General features: G+C 38.2%; 1 protein-coding gene across 2 annotated transcripts in view; it reads left to right on the plus strand.

Moving 5' to 3' along the window:
* grik2 (glutamate receptor, ionotropic, kainate 2) overlaps window positions 1-21,990 on the plus strand; it is an 89,457-nt gene that overhangs the window by 45,380 nt on the left and 22,087 nt on the right. For both annotated transcript variants that reach the window (XM_061289671.1, XM_061289672.1), the window contains exons 7-12: window positions 9,084-9,227; window positions 10,116-10,223; window positions 12,080-12,193; window positions 14,639-14,845; window positions 16,700-16,923; window positions 20,469-20,587. In XM_061289671.1, coding sequence (XP_061145655.1) covers window positions 9,084-9,227; window positions 10,116-10,223; window positions 12,080-12,193; window positions 14,639-14,845; window positions 16,700-16,923; window positions 20,469-20,587 — 916 coding nt within the window. The remainder of the gene's footprint in view (window positions 1-9,083; window positions 9,228-10,115; window positions 10,224-12,079; window positions 12,194-14,638; window positions 14,846-16,699; window positions 16,924-20,468; window positions 20,588-21,990) is intronic.

The raw sequence follows: 21,990 nt of genomic DNA on the forward strand, positions 1-21,990 counted from the left end.
AGGCAACTTGGCTGTGACATGTTGGTGGGCAGCTGGCAGTACTTGTGCAGAGGCTGGCAGGGCAAAGCGAGTAAAGATGTCAAAAAGGGACTCTATAACCAGCTACTTGAAAATCACCAGATCTTGAAAAAATACGTGAGAACATTCATTGCTGCAATGAAAACGTGAGACGAGGTTGGATTGTCTTGCTTATCTTGCTCTTGCAATGTGAGATTCTAATTAAAGTAAGACATTTTAAACAAAAGTGAAAAGCATTTCTGTAATATGAAACAGAAATTTCTTATTGATTAGAGAACGAGGATTTGGGGTACTAATCTGAGCTGTACTGTAATAATTTATAGTAGTATCTAGTAATTCTCTCACAGAGAGAAACTTTTTTGTGCAGCTATGTGGAGGAAATGTGTTTATTATATTTCAGATTACTCAGATGAAGTGTACTATGTCCAATTTGTTTTTGTTAATCCTGCAATGCTCGTGTTGTAGTTTTACGAAGGAGGCTATGAAGGTTTTATAGGGGATTATTTTCTGTGCTCATTATCTTCTTGCTGGGAAAAACTCATCAGATTCACTTGAGTGTTAAGACTATTAGTTCTACTGACAGTGTGTCTAATTCACGGGACAGTGGATTCTGTTACTAAAGCAATACGGCAAAGCTCTGCTTGCAGTCATGTTTGCAGTCCATTCAAGGCTGGCCATTACTGTGCTTGACAGACCAGCAGTCTTTTTAATTAGCACATCTCTGCTTAGAGAATTAACTAGTTGATGTTGCTTTGAGATGAGATCCAATAATAATGGGTGTCACGTTGGTTCTTTTTATCAGGAGGGGGGTCCTGCCCTTAGGGCTCAGACTAGAATGTACAAATGAACTACAGCACATTTCTCAGATGAACACGTCCTTTGCTACTACAGATTATTCATATATTGCACTATGCAGTAAAATTTAATATTTTGGCAGCATAGTGGAATAGCGGCCTCACAGGAGGAAGGCGTTGGTTGGGCCTTAGGTTCAAATTAATGTTCAGCCTTTTTCTGTGGAGGTTATATCTCGGCAAAGTAGGGCCAATCCTGTGATGTCTAAATAAATGTGGTCTTAAAATATTTATTTAAGTTTTCATTTGACTAATGTGTGCATGCATTATTTTGGCTAACTCTGACTTTATTCATGTACAGTACATGTACAGTAGTCGAAGATAACATTTTTCTCTGGTTGTCAGTTTAATTCAACACAGTGAAGGGAAAACAAGAGCTACAATCACTCTCAATGGTCATTTATCAATCCGCTCAGTCACTTTAAAAGCTATACTGCTTGATGACTTTCCTCATCAGTCGAGACATTAAAGAAGCCTGTAAATGAATGAGCTCATCCCTGAGTGGGTCTAAGGCTGCAAAAGAGACTGGGATGATGGGTCTCTTTGGCCATCTTAAGTAAGAGAGACATCATGGTGAGAGATACCATTAGTGTTTTGCTGCAGGAGATGTGACATACAACCAAACTGATACTACAAAGTCAATTGAGTCGATGTGAACGGCGAACGTGAAGGAGCAATGGCTGAGGAGAAAATACAAAATATAGAAAAATTGGTTAAGTGCAAAACGGGTAACAAAATCAAATCAAAAAGACAAAAGGCGGTCAGCAGCAAATTAAATTGGACGGAATAAGAACAGCAATGACATTACATCCATGGGTAAAAACTGAAAACAACAACCATTTAACACGCCATTGAATCTTCTGGTTTCCCGGGTTCATCACCGCACTGAGAAGATCACTATGCTTTCCTTTTGTTTCAAAATTACCTCTCAAACCACTTTGCCAAAATATTTACACAAATAGTAACCCTCCTCCACAGAATACAAACAGGGCATTCTGGGACAATATTGCAAAGCCAGCAGGTGACTGGTTAGAGGTGGGGCAGGGGGAGGAGGGTGGTAGGAGCAATCTACCAGCTTTGCTTCTCTGTAGATGCAGTGATTGACCACAATGAACTAACCAGGAAGTACTATCAACACAAATTTGTTTTCCCTAACGCAAGAAATTCTAGAAAAAGAATGTATGAGCTTTACCCTCATAATGAATAGGACTTTGATACAATACCAGCTGTTGAACAGAAACATAATGTATTCACAACGAAGACAGGAGGCCAGATCATAACGTATCAGGGAAGTGTGAACTGACACTAATTTTGCATGAGGTATAGGTTTGGCTTGCTTTTTGAATGTTTGACAAACATAGGTTGAAAGTCAATTAAAGGTCTGATTTCCTCTACGAAGAAGGTGAAAGTCATATCCTCCCCGCTTGTCGAGCTACAAATCTATTTGCCACAAATGATCACTTATTATCGCTGGACCCCAAGGCTAATTGTTTTTCTGTCTAGCTCAGCCTGTATTCTGCCGAGCTGATGGTGGCAAAAATTAGCTGCCCTATCAGCTCCTTATGTTTTCGATCCCGTCGTTCAAAGACCCTCATCAGTATCACTGCATGACAGAACATTGGAATGCAGATAATTAAGTCATTATGGTACATACTAACTCCCTTGAACATATTGAAACCGTGACGTCAATCTCTGTAGTTTTGCTGTACGCTGAAAAAGTTTCGGCCTAGGAAATTGAGAATGCACTGCATTATTGGTGAATAGAATTTTTAACAAGTTGTTTTGGTTTCATATTTATGTAAACACGTTCACATACATTCATTCATTACAATAAAGGGCATTTAGCCACATTGGCATCTCAAGAAGCGGTGCCATTTTCATGACCAAATACAAGGTCACCTTCACAAATTCTAATTTCTACATACAAGTTGGACATCCTAACAAAACAGAAACAGCATAGCCAATATATTTTCAATTAAGGCAATATGTACCTTAATTCTAGGATGACCGACAGCATGTTCTTCAATTTCTAAAGGTCACGTTTACAGTTAGGCAGTGGGCACTTGTCAGTAGTTTTCTCTGTATTCTCTTGTGACTGTTCAAGTGATGTATCACACAAGTTTAATCGTTTTATTTGTTTAGGGATCACATCCTTATTGTCTGTGTCTGTGCACAGTACTTCTGCAAAAGCCAAAAAACGGCCTTTTATATTTCCGAGTCTGAGTAAACTGTTTTTGGCCTGTGCCAAAATCCATGTTCTCTAAAGATGCCCTTGTTAAATGCTTGGCAGTGGAAGTTGTTGGATAAGATTTTTCTTTTCCCAGAGTGAAGAAGTGAGTTGTGTTATTTTCTTCTTTCCGAGTTTACTGCCTGGTGGATAATCTCCATCGAACTTTGATTGTGTAGAAAGAAAAAACTCAACTGAAAAATGCATAGTGAGCATGCATGCGATGCCATTTATTCAGTTCTTCTTTCGGTCCTCACTGATGAAACGACATCAACCATTTTTATCATTGGCTGTGAAAGCAGCCAGGTGCATAAAACAAGCCCTTTTACAGACACATGGGAACATTTCTCAAAACATACACGCTTGCAGAAGCCCGTGTAGTCACACAGCTCCGTAATATAACTGGCAAAAATAGAAGGTGTACAACACTAAAAATGTCACATACTGTATCACTACTTTCCTTCTTGATGAAATGCTGACATTGCAGAATACCGAAAACAGGGCTTTTTATGGAAAGCAGTAAGGCGTTTTAGTTCATAAAAGATGTCCAGAGGGAGTACTTTGAACTACGGTCGGCCTGCATGAAAAATACACATGCCGTCAAATTAATTTTCTGAGTAATCTTTTAAGTACGTATATAAGACGAATGACCATGGACGCCCCATTACCTTTTATTATATGGATTTTTTTATTATAATAAAATCTCAATTTGGATGATAAAACTGTCATTTAAATGGTTAAAAAGCAACCCAAAAAAATCATCAACATTTGGTGTTGTCTCAATAGTGTTTGTGCATTTCAAGAGGGTCAATATGACAGGAGCACTTGGGTTAAGTGTGCTATCCCACATCTGACGAACTGCCATAGAACGTGACATTAATCTGACATCTCTGCCGAACTTTCTTTCATGAATAATGTCTTTTGCTTGGACTGGTTGCTTGTAATTGGTTGTTTTCTCTTTTCTATGGCTCATCTTGAATATCCCCATCATCTTGTCTTTTGTATCTGGATTTCTGTGAAGTACCTCAATACAACGCTCATATCAACATTGTTGTTAATGGCTTGTAGCTTTCCTCAAGCTGTCATTTGTGTTACTCTCATTGGCAACAGCAGTCATCTTCAGGTCTCATTTCCTGGTGTCATTTTAGGGACATATACACTGATGGGATGTGGAGAGCAACATATTGTCATTACAAAGGAAAGCCAGCCACATTGTAATGATTCAATTTTACACAGTCAATTCCCTCGCCTTTTGAGGCACATTACAGTCACACAAGGCTGCAGCATGGATGGTGAAAGGTCTTTTTTTTTTCTTTTAATGCCAAGGTTTGGCTCTTTTTTTTTTACTTCAAATTCTGTATGAATAACCAAATCAATGTTGATTCTGTAAATGGCTTTTTACATCGATGGAAGGTCACTGGAGCTAAGAGTGAAATGTGGTTGCTAGGCAAAAACAGTCGGTTTCTATGATAGAAATACCATCAACCCATCTGCACTCTCTGTCACGGAGACAGTAACGCAAATAAACAAAAGTCTAAAGGCAGTCGGTCGTCTGTGTTTCTATCGGACAGTCTGTTCGGTTGTTATCACTGCCAAAAAGCGTCTTTATTGCTTGTCTGCCTCTGAACAATTGATTTTAAATTTCAACTCTTTTAGTGAGATGTTCTATAAAGGTGGAAATCAGGCCAATGAAAATTTAATTGGCAAGATGTTTCCACATCATAACCGATAGATACCCTAGCAAAAACATAGACTCTGTTTAATATAATGTATGATTTTGTTTGTTTGTTTTTAGTTAGTGACAATTGGCAAGTTTCCAAGCACAAACATAGAAAATTGAGGAATAACAAAGTGCAAATATGCATAGGCTTCAATTGGCTTTCCTTTTGAGAGTTAATTGTCATAATTGACGTAGCATGAGATGAAAGTCAACAAACCTAGATGTTTTTTTTTTTAAGGGTTACTTTCGAAAGAAGTTGGAATTTTAGTTACAAAATATGATACATGGTAAAATGCATAAGACACAAGATTTTAAAGGTCACACTTTGAAACAAAAACTGAAAATATTTCAAAACCGTAATGTGCTAGAACATTTTAGAACTATGTTGAGGGATGCATAAAGCCATCGCTGATTAAAATTTCCCACCCACCATAACCCATTCAAATTCTAAATCTCTGACCATTTTTGCTCATTCTGCTCATGAACTGAACATTAAGAGAACTTGTGAACTTCATCTAGATCTTTTTTTTCAACACCACAGGGATGACATGACCGCACACAAGAACTCACACACACTGACATGCACATTTGAAGCACTATCTACCACAACTAATACATTCACTAGCATGCTTAAAAAGGCAAGCATAATAATTTCCCTACCATTTTCATCATGAAGTGCTAGAGTGAAGTGTCGGCCTTAAACTCCAGACTAGCACTGATGCTGAAATTTTGTGAGGGGTGAGAAGAGAAACTGAACTTTGGTGGATGATAATGAGATGGGAGTGGGAAGGTATCCACACTGAGGCTGGCTGGTGAAAGCAAATTTTAATCAGAGAGGCTGGTCGCAACAGCAGTGTGGCCCCCAAGGGCTCTGGGCATCACATCACATTATAACCTAGCCCAAATAGAGGCGCCAAAATGGTTGGGCCTGAAATAACAGATAACCCTGCCAAATCACATTATCTTCCAACCCGCTGCTGTCTTAATCTGCCTCATCCTCCCGCACTGATGAAGCTAATGGAGGGAATAAGTGACATGCTCTTTCTTTGCTCTCTCGCTGTCACTCTTGTCACTTTGATCGTGGTGTTGCTGTCGTTTTATCTTGCATGTTATTTTCAGATGTGATTGTTACGTGTCAATATAAATAGATATATGGAAATATTACTGGGAGCTATTAGGGTAATAGTGCTGCTTGCTTTATTCAGTAAATGCAAAATGATCTTTCCGTATGGATTTTAATATTCATTTACATTTAATTTTGTGGAATTCTGTCATTACTTCTGATAGTGATATACAATGTCTTATTCCTACATTTTTTTCTAACCAGTCTTGGTTGGCCTACTGGTTTGGATTCCTGGATGATCTTTGGGGTTATTACTTTTTTAATGTGAAATTCATACGCCTGGCCAGACAGAGGCATTGAGGGTTGACATTAGAGTGTGATTCAAATCCTGCCAATATCCAACAACTTCACCCAGCCATTGAATAGTTCACCAATGTTCCACAGGCCAGTGAAGAATAACGCACGTTCATAAGGAATTGCAAACAGCCCTCCACGAGGCAGGTGATCTACTAAAATTAGAGAACGAGATCGCTGTTCAACTGGATCGTACATGTCTGTGTGTGGTCCGTATCAAGGCTTGCATTGGGTATGAAAATCAGGATAAAACGGTTTCTGAGAAAACCTGAGATTTCTCAAAAAAAACAGCTCCAAGCATCAGTAGTACACAGTACAAATCATGGTAAAATGCTTCATACCTAGAAACTACTACAAAGTTTGTCCTCTCACAGTCTTCCTTGACGGAATATGTGCTGGACACATAATTTATGTACATACAGTATCGGTTTTGTAACTTGTCAGCCGAGTGCACTGCTGAGAATAGCAAGAATAGCTGGTGGCAGTGACTGACCTAGTCATGAGTAAGACCTCAGTCCGATCCCAAAAGACTACAAAATAGGCTCAGCTTTTAATCTCTCCAAGCAGCAGACAGGAGTTGCCCTGGCATTGAGGGAGGGAAGTCACTGGGCTCGCTTTGTTGAGTGGTTCTAGTGATAAACCTTTCTCCTAGTGTATACTCTCACATACACAGTCCACAGTCATTGACTTTTTCCCTAAGTGCAGTCTCATCTCTCAAGGTGGTTATGTTCTGATCAAAGGAGTCAGAGTTGCGTGACAGCAGCTTTTTGCAGGAACAGCAGAGCTTGTCCCCACCTTTCACCTACTTTAGAATCAACCATAAAATACCACTTCAACACTTTTAATCCATCTGAACACAATTGACTTCGGTACATACAGTATGTTGAAATGTAATATATAAAATTGAAAGTCAATTAACTGTTGGTTTCTATTAAATTATATCTTGTTATGTTGTGTTGTTTTCATTATCCTGCCTGTCCTTACTGAGTTGATTAGTTGTTTTTATATAAAAAATGTGATGTTAGATTCTTAACTGGGTCGCCGAGAGTTAGGAAGATGCTTTTCCTAGAAATCACTTTCCAAATAGGCACTTAAGTTTAGAAAGGTGAGGCGCATTGAACTGCTTTTGTCATAATTATAATACATCTAAATTCATGGATTCATTTTTTTCCAAAATACAAAAGTAATGGACAAAAAGGATAGCAGTACTCTTATCAGGTGATACAAGGAAAAAGGGGCTTTTAACGCATTTAGCTTTAATTTAACTCAGGAGTGACATAATTGGTTTTAATGAGATGTTTATAGAGTGAAGTGTTAGTGTTGCTAAATCATTACTGAGACCGCCTGACGGGTTCCCGTGATGCTCGCACTGGGGACAAGCAGTGAGGCACACAGTCTTACTGCCAGAACAGAACTCCTCCAGCAGGACTCAATTTCACTTTCAGACAATGTTTGACACTGCTGAATACATTTGGTCGCCTGTTGTAATAAAATGAGCTTGTTCAATCATGGGATTAGTGCTGTGTGATACAGAGTAATCTGAGATACACGACATTTCCAAAATTATTCACTTACATGTCTTTACATTCCGTTTGTTGTGGGTTTTGTTTTATGGCCGACCAGTTTTTTTTATTTATTTTTTATTTATTTTTGAAAAATGGCACTGCTGTCACATTTTTTGCCCGTTTAAAAATTTGTCTGGGAATCCACAGCAATTTTGCTCATCCTGTACCCCAGCATTGTCTCACTACCATCCTATGTCTACAGTGGCTTTTAACAGGGTGTAAATGTAAAGACAAAAATTTTCACATCCTTCCTTTCGTCCGAAACAAATACAAAGAAATTATACTGCGAGTAAAGATGCCAAACGCAGTTGGATGTAGTGAAATTGTTTCTTGTACATTATAATTGTAATACCCATCATCAGTCTCACTTCTTTGTTCCTCTTAAAGTGCAATCAAATGTTATGTTATTCAAATGCTCAGAATTTATAACCATTTGCAGTGACGCAGTGGACTTCCTACATGTGTTATTTGCAGCAAACAGGCACCTTCAGCTGCACCCATGTAATGATTAAACAAGGGATTTATTTCATTGTATTCCCCTGGCGGGTTGGTCAGTGTTTTCCATAACACTCGAGGACATTATTTCTATACAACATCCATTGCAAAACGTTCAGACTGCTTTTCAATCAAGCGAAACAAACATGAGTGCAAAACAAAGGCATTTGGATTAATTGGAGGGTTGGTTGATTTAATACCTTATTGTGTATAGTTTGGCTGTTTTCTATGAGGGGCCGTTAGGGACATAATTCTGAATTACCGCATATGAAGCAAAACACATTCACACACCATAGGATTTTTCCACAAGTGAAAGCATTTTACTTGTGTGCGTGTGTGTGAGAGAGCATTTCAGTTGAACACAACATTTTATTTGTGTTTATAAAAGCAGTTCTCTTGTGTGTGAGGTTTTAACTATGACGTGTGAATGTGTTTTGTTTCATATGTGTTTGTGAATAATAATTCTGAATTATGTCTGTAATAATTATGTCTGAATAATTATGTCTGAATAATCTATAATGGGGGCCTCACTTTTCCTTTGCTCATGTGTCGGCTTAGTTCAATTGTTTACTATTTTAGAATACTGGTTGCCTTTTACACCAATAAATTATTCTCATTTTTTTCTTCAAAAACATAGTATCAATCCAGTTGTATAGTCCATGGAATTTCCAGTGAGTGACACTGATCTACCTATTCATTCATTATTTTTTTTGTTTTCTTCTGACTGATTTCATCTGCCAATCCACGCCGATTTCATGTTAATGATGGTCAATTCCCTCTCCTCTTGCAGACAGATGCTGCCCTAATGTACGATGCCGTGCACGTGGTGGCCGTAGCTGTGCAGCAGTCACAGCAGATCACTGTCAGCTCATTACAGTGTAACCGACATAAGCCTTGGCGCTTTGGGAACCGCTTCATGGCCCTCATCAAAGAGGTAGGTGTTTCTTCATCTGCTCCCTGTTCTCTCGTACATGCTTTTAGGAAAGCAGGTAGAGACTGAATTTGAATGAGGTTGAGGCAGAATGTAATAGTGTATCAGACGATGAATGAATGCTATCACTCTACATTTATCACATTTTCAATAAGTGTATCCCAGTGGCACAGAGGGAGAGAACAGCCTTGCGTTTTTTTTTTGTCTTAATCAGAAATCAGAAAAGTATAACAGAACAAATTAAAATTGTGAGAACTCACCAGTGTTAGTTTTGCAATGAGGCTAAGCCTTGTGTGAAAAGCTGATTATTATGCAATATACTTTTTTTTTTTTACATATTATCATTATTAATATTCACAGAACTGTACACAAATTCAGAAACACAAGCGCTATAGATGTCTATGTGTGCATCTGGCCCAATTATTTGAGAGCCAGAGCAAGATGACAAGAATGACTAGTGGGTGCAATTCTGTAGATGATGCAGTTTCACAAACACCTGCATGTTGCTAGAAGTGAACATGTGTTCAGCTTACCAGACAAGCACTTAAAAGTGCATTGAAGTACATTCGGGTTTCATGTTCTGCTTTCCCTGGCAACTTTTATGCATGTCACATGAATAACAACTTAATGTTTAAGCATTAACCCATCCTCGATCATGGGGAAAATGCATTGTCTTGCAAAATAAATGTACATTTTTCCATGTATCCCCAATACTTGAAACAGGACATATTATAGTGAACTGGGATGTGTGTACGTACTTGGTATATCCTCAAGGATGACATAATTGGCATGTCTCTGTTTTCCCACAAACACATACAATACTTCACAAGCACATTAAAGCTTGATGTCATATCAAATGTTCTGTCTTGTTTAATTTGATTTTGTCTTTAGGCCCACTGGGATGGCCTGACTGGGAGAATAACTTTCAATCGAACCAATGGCTTGAGGACAGACTTCGACCTTGATGTTATCAGTTTGAAGGAGGAGGGGCTAGAGAAGGTTATGTCCCTCTCGTTTTATGTGCACATTCATATATTGGATGGGTAATTAATCAGTAAGCAGAGGTTCATGTTAATGCACAAAATTTGACAATTTAGAAACAGAGAACTTGGTATAAACTGTGAGTTGAAAAACAAAACAAAACCAGAATGCGCAAACGAGTACTCCCTCCCTGTTGCAGGGAGATATGGGATGAAACTACGCCTCAATGACAGCAATTAATTGTAAATGAAAATAAATTTGAGGCCGCTATCCAGGAATAATACACAGACAGAATACATAGTGAGCAAGAGCAAAGTTAATCATTTTTCAGTTCATTTTCAGTTCTCAAAAGCAAAACACAAAACAATCAATGACTTTCTACATAAATGTGAAGATTTATTACAATGTCCACTGAGAGGATCAGGTTGAGTTAGTCCCTAGAATTATCTAACTGATAATTCTACTCATTAAGATCCTGACTATCAACAGACCGTGCGCTAACATATTATAATAATATATAGGAATGAAACTAAAATAAAAATAAAAAGCTAACATTTCAGCATCCACAGTGCCATCAGTGCTCGACCTCCGGCCCGTGTGTGCATGCACCTCTATGAATAATTTAGTCTATTATTAAAAACCCCTTCAGAAGCCCTCCAGCCTCATGAAGTCTGAATTAAAGAGTTGATTTGCAATTACAAAGCCTATCTCGAGTCAGTCAGATACGAAGAGCCCTGAGGGAATTTTGGCGGATGTGAGCTGGAGTGTTTGTCACGATGCCATTGGCACATTGGTTGGACACCACATGGGGCTAGTGATGGGAGAAAATTCTGTTTTCCAGAAAGGGCATTGGAGACCTTAAGATATGTTTCACAGCCGCACAAGTCTTTTTTTCCTCATTTTATCTTTATCATTCTAACCTTTTTCCTTGTACACCCACCCAAAAGACCGTGAGGCCAATTTAGCTCCAACAAATCTTTAATGTTGCTCCCTGTGGGACACTATATGTCAGTGTGACATACCGTCAACTGCACCACCCGGCTTCAACAAATTTTCAAATTTGTAACTTTCTTAAGGTGTTTCCACACTACTCTAAGCACGGCACAGACCGGCATCGAACAACCAATTCATTATGTACGTACATATATGCTTGGGAGCAAGGGGCGATGGCATACGCCACGGATGGTGGAGCGCAGATGGGTGCTTGCCCTCGCAAATGGAAAAAGGAGTGAAAACAGCATGAAAGAGAGTGAAGGAAACACTTATTAATGTGGTTGCTCTAGTGAATTGAGCTATAGAAAACAACACGGATGTCGTATTGTGATATGGGAGCGCTTCACTACTTTGGATGTACCATTTTTTTTTACTGGTAGATATGTGTGATTTTAGCATTTTAAAATCAAATATACATTTGTTGTTGTTGAAACGCTGACAAACATATTGATGTGTTGCAGCCAACCTTTTGATCCAAACCAGCCGAATAAGGGACAAGGATAAAAAAAAAAAAAAAAAAAAAACTTCTTGTTCGGTCACTTAGCAACCAGGCCAAATTTTGTAGGGCTCCGCAGGGCCCAACCACGTCACCCTGCAGTGGGTGCCGCCCAAACTAAGTGGAGTGAATGCATGACTCTTTGAAAAAAGAAAAGTGAATCTTTTTAAAAATTCAAAATCAATAACCTACCGATATGCACTTGAATTTTAAATGTTTGCGTTATACAGTCTTTGTGTAATTTAAACAACACACAAACCAAGATAATTCTATCATTTATGTGTGTGCTCCTTTGCTTCCCTTACAGTTGTGAAGTTCTTAATGTAAGGTTTTACACAACCAGACCGAGATGATGAATGAATGAATGGCTTTCTATATTTTTTAGATTGGCACATGGGACCCTCCAAGTGGCCTGAACATGACGGACAACCAGAGAGGGAAGACAACTAACGTATCAGATTCTTTATCCAACCGATCTATCGTCATTTCAACTATACTGGTAAATGAATGTTTTGCTTTTTCTCGGTTATGATCAGGGCTGGTCCTTGCTGATGTGGTGCCCTCGGTAAGATTTTATAATGGCACCCCCCCCATTTACCGATACTTGGTCAAGCCGAGGGTGGGGGGATGACTGGAAGGAGGCGAGCCTGCCATGCGTCAGTGAAATGAATGTCTTTGTTTTGTCATCCAAGCAGACGCTACAGTCGGTTTTCAGTTTTATAAGAGAGCATTTGAGGAGTTCACGGACAGCTGACGCAAGGATTTAGGTTGTTTGTCAGCTAGCAATAGCAAATGCCATTCAGATGGAAGTCATAGCACTCGTGCTTTTGTTATATTTGAGGATAGGCTTACTTGCATATTTTGCAAGTGACCATGCTACTGGCCACATTTTTGTCAAATATTCCCATGCACTTGAGGAAACATTTGGAGTTTGCTGCGCCTACCAACCACCCACTAATATGAGCAAGTCATAAATAAATGTCAAATAACGAAAGATGGTTGGAAAATTTTCAGCTTGAAATTAAAATGGTCATTGTGCAGTGGTAAAGTCGACATGAATTTGTTGGTTCAACCCTTCATTGGTCGCTTTGGAATAAGGAAGAACTTCCCACCTATGAAATTTTAACAACATGGGAATGCAAATATAAACGTTTCAGTCAGTCATGATGAGACTTTTACCCGTTCTCCTCCTGTTCTCATTACATTAGAGTCTAGGGACAGAGCATGCATATTTTTGAAAAATCAATTAGCCTACTGTCTGTCCTAAAACCTAAGCACGGTTAGGATTCTAGCACTAATAATAATTAACCAAATTAAACTTCAAATCCATCTTTGTCACTCTCCTGTTTTTGAGTAAGTCAACCTCATCCTTTTCCTCCAAAACCATTTTATCCACAAACATTTTATTTAACTGCTAAGACACATCTTACTAACAGTATCTATGAAGTATTTTGAATCTTCATTTATTCCCAGAAGTAGGGCATTGTGACATCTATGCCAAAACAGTGAAATAAAACTTTATATTAACAGTCAAAATAAAACCAAATACCTTTATTGTTGATTGATTACGCAATTTCTTTCCATCAAGGAAGCACATCTCTATTCAGAATATGTCCACTATTTAACCAAGCTATGCCCTGTGTCATTTAATAGTCCCACAGCAGTCATCTGGTCATAAAAACAAAAAGTAGGCAAGACTCAAGTCTGAGAGTGTGCATGATATGCAAATGAAATCTAGCAGAATATAATGTGCAGTTATTGGGAAATCAAAACAAAAAAAGACCCTGAGCCATGACAGAGCTCATGCAAAGACGTCATTATTTGATTGCTTTTCCACTTGAAAAATCTCCCAATGCCTTCACTTAAGCTGCGTTTAACTCTGAGAGCAGTTGCTGGGGATGCTGCTATCCAATTCAGAAGAGGATACACAGCGCTCTCAAATTGCCAGTTGACTGTCTCAATACAATAAAGGAAATCGGTTTGATAGTCAAGTTTCAAGTTCAGTGGAAATTGAATGATTTTTTATGGCTTTGGTTTCCATCTATTCATTTGACAGCCATATTGTGGTACTGTTTTGCACTCATCTTGCATGGTGCCAAGAAGCATTCAATTATATTATTTTATACATTAATATTTAGGTTGTAAATGTTGGTATTACAGCCATTATTATTCTACCATAATAAGATGAGGGCTAATACACATTCTTCAGTCTTCTGTCTGTAAAACATTCTCAGTTTTTGGAATACAATATCAAGCTTTATTCATTTATTTATTTATCCATCCCTGCGTATGAGCTGCAGATGACAAGGAGTGGGTATTCGTGTATAAATAGTTTTTAAGCAGCTTTTTGTTATTTGCCAGGCAAGTGTAAAAATAGCAAACGCAAGTCAGTTGTGTGTTGTCATTTTTATCACAGGCCTTTTTCCCTTGTGAGCATGCTGTGAAGTGATTGGATTGCCACTATTAACAACTTTGTGGAAGTAATTGCCATATCAGGATCGAGTCATGGGGAGGTGTTTGATGGGTTGTGAACACCGAGGAAATCAGGGAGGGCTGACAATAATTGGGTTTGTTACATTTGATTGATGCGTACTTTCATGCAGCTTCTCCTTATGTTCACAGGGATTATGTACTATAAAACATGATGTAATTACTGTTAAGATCTTGGCCCGTCAACATTTTATGTACTTTAGAAATCACGACTGTAATGTGGTGAAACCTTATGTAATCGAGATTACACAGTGTGTAATAAAGACCACTCAGCCTCCATTTACACAAAAACTGTCTTGAGGGAGGTATCGTCAGATTGATGCACTTCAATGCACACAATATACAGTAGTGGCATCTAGATTACAAGTTGTAATTCAATTTACTTGTGTATCAAATCAGTTTTTCCGGTTTAAATGAATTCAAATCATCCTATCCTTTCTCCCATATTTCACAGGAGGAGCCATATGTGATGTTCAAGAAGTCTGATAAGCCTCTTTATGGGAATGACCGCTTTGAGGGCTACTGCATCGACCTGCTAAGAGAGCTCGCCAACATCTTGGGCTTCACCTATGAAATCCGCTTAGTGGAAGATGGAAAATATGGTGCCCAGGAAGAAAACACAGGCCTGTGGAATGGCATGGTTAAGGAATTAATGGACCATGTATGTCTTATTTATTTTCAGTAGCCACCAACCTACAGTCTGTTATACAATTTAAAAGAAAGGTTGTTGGTTATAGAATGTTATTGAAAAAGTATTGTTGTGTAGGTTTTCACTTTAGTTTGGAGCATATAAATCCGTTCCCGATCAAGTCAGACCATGAAGCAGGAGTCCCTTGTGCTCAGCCACTGTCGTGCACCACTGTGCAAGGCCACAAAGAACATGAGCCTAATTTTTGTGAAGAGTGGAATTAGATTTAGAAATTCTTTATTATTGATGACAATTATTGAAATTATTGTCCTCAAGAGAGATTACTTGTTTTCACTTTTAGTGGTACAAGTTTCACCTCTTTAATCTCGTCTTTCAAACCAAAGTAGACATACTGTATTTTAAAGATAAAAACTTAGAGCACTTTTCACTCATGCCAGACATCTGACAGACTGTGAATGCACCAAAGTGTAATTGTTGATATATTACTTTAAAACAAACTACTCTTCATTCAATGGGAATGCTAATATTGACCAAACGAGTCAGATTTTAGTTGATCTGCTCTGAGAATCAGCACAATTCTGAATTGTCAGAAGAGACTGGGGAAATAAAGGTAACTGGTACCTACTGTATATATTTGAGAGGAAGGTGCTGCAAAAAGAGAGCATAGATCATGCCGTGGGTTGTTTCCCCTGTAGGCCCTATTAAAACATACACAATCTGCTCGCAGTGTCCGGTAATTGCTCCCAACAACATCCCAGTTAGGATAAATTGCATAGATAGAAAAATAACGGCCACTGCACAGTCAATAGCTGACCCATTAGAAGTAACACCCAGTAGGTGTCAAGTACTTCTTAACTCGGACTTCTGCCCTTGATCAATATAGCTACCCTAGTGTACATATATGTGTGTGTGTGTCGCTGTAGTATCGAAGCTTTATGATCCAAAAAAGCAAAACAAAATAAGGGGTGAATTCAGGCATGAGAATTAAAAAGTACAAAAACTCAGGAGACAAACTTCAGGGTAGTATGAGCACATGACACAAAAGGCAACCCAAAATTTTGAAAAGGAGGACTATATACTCAGGTACTAATAGTAGGTAGACATAAAAGGAGCTGATTGCTTGACAAAACAAGGAGCAAACAAGAGGGACTGACAAAGGTGAACCGAATGACACATTAGGCAACACTAAACAAAGAACAACATCAGCCTAAATCACCAAAAGGAACAAAGCAAACAGCCCCAAATGGAACCCAGGGCACGTCTCTTTGCCAACTCAGCCACTTATATAAAAATAATTTCTACTTGAGATGCCCCCTTACTACATCTGAGAAGTACAAAGTTTTGTTCTTTGTTTTCTAATAATAGCAGCATCAAAGGTGTCTGAAAATACAAATGGACTTCTTACAAGACAGGGCAGTGTCAAAATATTTATAAAATTGCTATTTTATAGTAAAATTACTACAGTACAGGAAGTTACTTTAATAATATTGCATTAACATCTAATAATTGCTATTGTAAAGTAATGATCTTGACTGAATGTATTTGGTGTTTTACTGTTGAGTACTGCCGATAATCTACCGGTAAATAGTTATTTTACTCTTATGCTATAGAGTCTATTTATTTTACCAAACCATCCTCACCATTTTGATGACTTCAAGTGAATTGAGGTGAAATGAAAATGTATTCTGCAGCTTTAATGGCTGGTGAAATGGGGGCTTTAAATTTCCAGCATGCAGAGTGCTTTAAAAAAAAAAAAAAGAACGTGGACAGTGTAAAGATCCTGTTTTCTTAATTTGATTGCCTCTAAACATTTCCCGTGCCCGTAACATATGGCCTATCCTTCTTCCTTTTTATGTTTATTGACAGAGAGCTGATCTGGCAGTGGCGCCTCTTGCCATCACATACGTGCGTGAGAAAGTTATTGACTTCTCCAAGCCCTTCATGACATTGGGTATAAGTATACTCTACCGCAAGCCAAATGGGACCAACCCAGGGGTCTTCTCCTTCCTCAACCCCCTCTCGCCTGATATCTGGATGTATATTCTGCTGGCTTACTTGGGTGTCAGTTGTGTGCTGTTTGTCATAGCCAGGTAACATGTCACTACCAGCGATCACACATAATTTCTTGCTTCAATGCCACCACTCAACATTACATTTATGACTAACAGTCTACTCTCAGTAATTACAGAGGCAATTTCCTGAGCATGCTGAATTGGTGGAGCATCCACAAATTGACAAACTGAAACTCAGATGCTACATCATTGTCACGTTGTGTGTTTAACTCAACGATCACAATACAATCAGAAAATTAATTCTCTTTCGAAAATGTTGAATATTGGCACTAAGTGAGGTTGCAAGGTGGCCCGTTTCTGCACACAATGGTGGCAAGAAGAAGACAAACTCATGCAACCAGAAAAACAGAGAAGCAAAAAACTTGCACTGAGATAGTACAAATATATTAGGGTTGTGTGTATGTGTCAGAGTGACAAGAAAGTATTGAATGTTTGTGGGATGTTGCACTTCTCCCAACCTTTCCCTCATATTTCCCAGTCTCTCAGAGCATTTACTGTCTTTTTTTTCTTTCTTTGCATCAAACATGTAAAAACAAAAGGAGCTCATAATACTTGATTTCGGCAATAGAAACCCACAGAGTGAGTATCATTGTAACAAGGCGAGCAAAAACGTGTCTTTCAATTCAAATTTGTGTTTTCAATTTACATTCATTGATGTGGCCTAATGTTATCTTAACCAGAATATGCCATTGGTCGATTAACTACATCCACAATGATTTACATCACTGACCACAATGTCAATCAAGCAACTTAGATAAATTAGAATAAAACAGTGGTAAAGATGTATTATTTAAACTGAGTCTTATTATATTGGCATTACATTTTAAATTAGATTTTGGCGGGAGTGTCGTGGTACAAAGAAACTGACACTCATCTACTGAAGTAGTGTTTCTTTTTTAGAATCTTCACATATCTACAAAATGTTCAAGTTTTTTTTGAGGGTGGGAACTGGGAGTACTTTGTGGATTAAGAAAACAGTAACATAGTTTCGTATTTGCACCATTTTTGGGAGGGGGGGGTTGTAGGCTGTGAGTAAAAGAAAACTGTTAACCCTAAAACTTTGAGTAGACATTGGCTCACTGCCAGTCATGTCTCGACGGTTTTAACGTTAGCACCTATGTTTTCTGATGTTACTGGCATTATGATGACACAAAAAATAAGGCAGCAACTGTCATCTAAGTTGGCACAGAATATGCAACTATTTTATATTGTACCACAATAAGTAAGCATTTTGGTAAGTGCATATACTCCTCTCTGCATAAGCCTTTTTACTCATACACAAATGCATTATGGGCAGTTGCATGCAGATGACAGTCTTAGAACGTTTATTGAATGAAAGTCAGATACCCTATGATCAAAGAAACGGGATGAGAAAAAAAAAAGAATTAAAAGTACGAATGAAACAAGAACACGAGGAATGTTGTCCTAGTCAGCAAGCTTAAACCAAGGGTGCATTGGTTCTGTACTTGTGAAGACTTGAGTAGGAAAATATCTTAAGATACATTTCGTACTGCACAGTGGGAACGTTAACCAGGCGACAGCATTTGCTATTTATAAAAAGACTCGTGTTCCTAAGAAGCACGTTTTCATGTAGGTTCCCGGGAAGACCATGCTTGATGACTTCACAGTAGTACTGTACTCTGCATTCTTCATGTTGAGAAACCACCTTGGTTTGTATCGTTATTGATGTGAGTGAAGGATCAAGTCCCAGCGCTACCATGATCACACTAAAGACAAGTACTGTAGAAATGGAAGGATTTCATATTTGGTGGACACGATCAACACCCAACAATTTGATTTATTTTCTACACTGTACTAGTGACCACCTTCTAGTCAGTAGCAGCAACACAATGTATTGCTCAAAGTTAATCAATGTGTCAAATTATTGAGAGGAATAGCAAAACTAAATTTAAATCCTACCACTAATGTGCGTTTCAAATACGTTACAACATGAAATATATAAATAAAATCAATACAATACATTGCAAAATTGTGGTCACACTCACATTGAGACACCTTGTCTTGTGACGAAGCAACAGGATTTTTTTTTTTATTAATGATGATTCATCTACCTTGACATTTCTGTGAGATGACCCTGCCCCCATGAAAAGATAAAAGATGGACATTCCTCACATATTCCAACTCATTTCTTTCCATCCTTGCTTATCTGACCTTGCACAAAATATCTTTCACTGCGCAGCAGATGACCTAAGATAATGCAAGGACAGTTTAATTGAAATGACAACAGAGTAGATAAACAGTGTCACAACGAACGAAGGGTCTAGCTTTGTTGCCTCCTATGAATGACATTGGTTTGAACACTTTTGGGCGGATAAAACCTACAATAGCAACAGCAAAACAGTCCATTCTTAGTCCAGCCTATGCATGGTGCAGATGACAACTTTACTCATCCATTGTCATGCCATGAGGTAATTGTCTGTTTGCAACATGATGAGGAGAAAGCACGCTGACATTTGCGTGAGGAATTGGGTCACATAACAAGTGGGCGCAGTTCAGATCATGTCGGTTTGGCTCTGCAGATTGACAAGGAAGCAAATCTTCTGCAAACTGAGCAGATTTAACTAAAACTAAGGAACGTAGAAATCATCTGGACATTCAGAGAACATTGAACTCCATTTGAGTCATCAATGACTGAGTGTTGCGGGGTGAAAAGAAAGCTCAGCAAACACCATTTGCACACCATGATGGGTTATCGTTCGGGTGATATAGTTTCATGGATGCAACCCTGTATGTTCTTGTTTTATGGATTCAATTGCAGAATGTTTAATTTGAATTAAAATGCAAAGTAAAAGGCCCGGAGTGAGACAAGTATACGCCATGCATAAAAATGTGATTTATCTAATCCACGTCTGTTAAGCTGCTAGAGTCTAGCTTAGACTTTCACTCCCCAGAACAAATCAGACTTGGTTAGTATATTTAATTGTAAACCAATCAACCTTTGCTAATGTAGTGTCACTTTTATTCAGCATGAATTAATGAGAAATTTATCTGCTTGCGGACCGTGTCAAGTGGTGAAACCACAAAGGCCATAGTTGGAATAATGTGAATGAACAGTTAGAGCTGCAGGTTATTAATATTCTTCCAGTATGACGAGACATTTATTTTCTGAACCCAATCATTAAATTAGTTAAAGACTTGTTAGAGTTAGACTTGGCTCTGACATGAGCCTGCCCATATGAAGAGTATCAATTCAAACCCGCTACCAATTTTACATTGTATTAGGATGGAGACGTGCAGTTTTTAGAAAGATTTACGAATTGAGTTATTTGCGCACACTGTTCTTCTCAAATCTGAAAGCAATTTGTATAAAATGCATTTGATTTATTGAACACGACAGTAGCCTTGCAATCAGAGATATGTCAAGTCTTTAAGTGAAGTCAAGTTATGACGTCAAAATATTTATGCAGGGATTCATCACTGAAAGTGACTAATTGTTTTGTCTTTTCTCGTCTTCCGTAGGTATGATGACCTTAAAATCTTTTTCAAATGTCTCTTCATGCAACTACATTAAATCTGTGTGTGTTCTTTGTCGATATTCACAGGTTTAGTCCCTACGAGTGGTATAACCCTCACCCTTGCAACCCTGACTCGGATGTAGTGGAAAACAATTTCACCCTGCTAAATAGTTTCTGGTTCGGAGTTGGAGCTCTCATGCAGCAAGGTAGACGCCTTTGCCTGCCCCTTTTTCCTAGCACAGTTCCCACTTTTTGCTGGGGGTCACTTGTCTCAGGACCATGACCATGCATGGGGGCCTCTGTGCATGTAGTTAGACAGTTCACTGGTAATGGGTTTTTGTATATGGTTTCTATGTTTTTTTTTTCATAATGTAAATGATTATTCTGCATGTTCTGTGTCTCCCTGCCCTTAATTTATTTAGATAATCTGAACAGGTAAGTACACCCATAATGAGTAAGGTTAATTGAGGTGACTCACCCTGCCCGTTTGATACTCTACCAGTTTGTACCATATCTTCTCACCTAGTCGACAACTTTAAAATGTGTAAGGTGCCACTGTTAATACTTAAATGTTGAATGTTATGACCATAAAACACGGAAGATGCATGTAAGAAAATGACAATGAGGCAGGATGGTAATGTAGTGTTTAGCATGTTGGCCTCACAGTCAGGAGATACACGTTCCTCTTCACTCGAATCAACCAGCTAAACTCAGCTCAATAAGCTACAGCTCACCCGTGACCCTCATGAGGATGAGTTGCAGAGAAAAACAAAATTGATGGATTTTTTAAATGAGGATTTTTTTTTCTATGCTAAAGACACAGATATGAGTATGGGCTACATGGCCTGCAATGCATGATCTTTATGCTTGCCTTTTGTTCTGTCATAAGAATGAAGCACACACTGATTTAGTAGCTCTGAAATGTTGGTTTCTATTTCAAGTGATATTAAGTTATGTATAGATACGTATTATTTTCCTTTGAATGAAGTTGTACATACGTTTATCTATACATCATGCAACAAGAAAAAGTTATGACAAAATTTCTAACTATATATGCAGTAGTTGCAGAAACAGTATCTTACGTTAAATGGTGAATTACAGTGCATGATTCACATATTGAACTTGGACCACAGTGATCAGGTGTGGATTATCAAAAATACAAAATTATTTGAAGTAACTACTTTCATTAAAATAACCAATGTGTGTGTAACGTGCGAGTGTTTTAAATAATTTCCCTAAGATGTTGACTTTATGGGATACCATACAAATTGACTAGGAAAAAAAATCTGTCCTTTTAGGTGGCACCATTAAAACATGGCATCAATAAGACAACGCCTCCTATAGAGGCACTTAGCAAAGTCAAATTAGCCATTAGATGCAGAGCACACCATGGATATCAAGAGTGTACAAACCCCTGTTAAAATTGTACAATGTGATCAATCTAAAAAAAATGTTTTTGTTCATTATGAATGGAAATTTCAACCTTCACAACTCATTTGAAAATAAATCATATCACAACCCTGGGAAAGCACAAATTAATAACTGAGATAATTAGTTTTAATCACCATCTTGTAACTTGCGATGTAACCATGTTCACAATTACCCAGTC

Source organism: Syngnathus typhle, linkage group LG10 (assembly GCF_033458585.1).
Source record: "Syngnathus typhle isolate RoL2023-S1 ecotype Sweden linkage group LG10, RoL_Styp_1.0, whole genome shotgun sequence".
NCBI classification, from domain to species: domain Eukaryota; kingdom Metazoa; phylum Chordata; class Actinopteri; order Syngnathiformes; family Syngnathidae; genus Syngnathus; species Syngnathus typhle.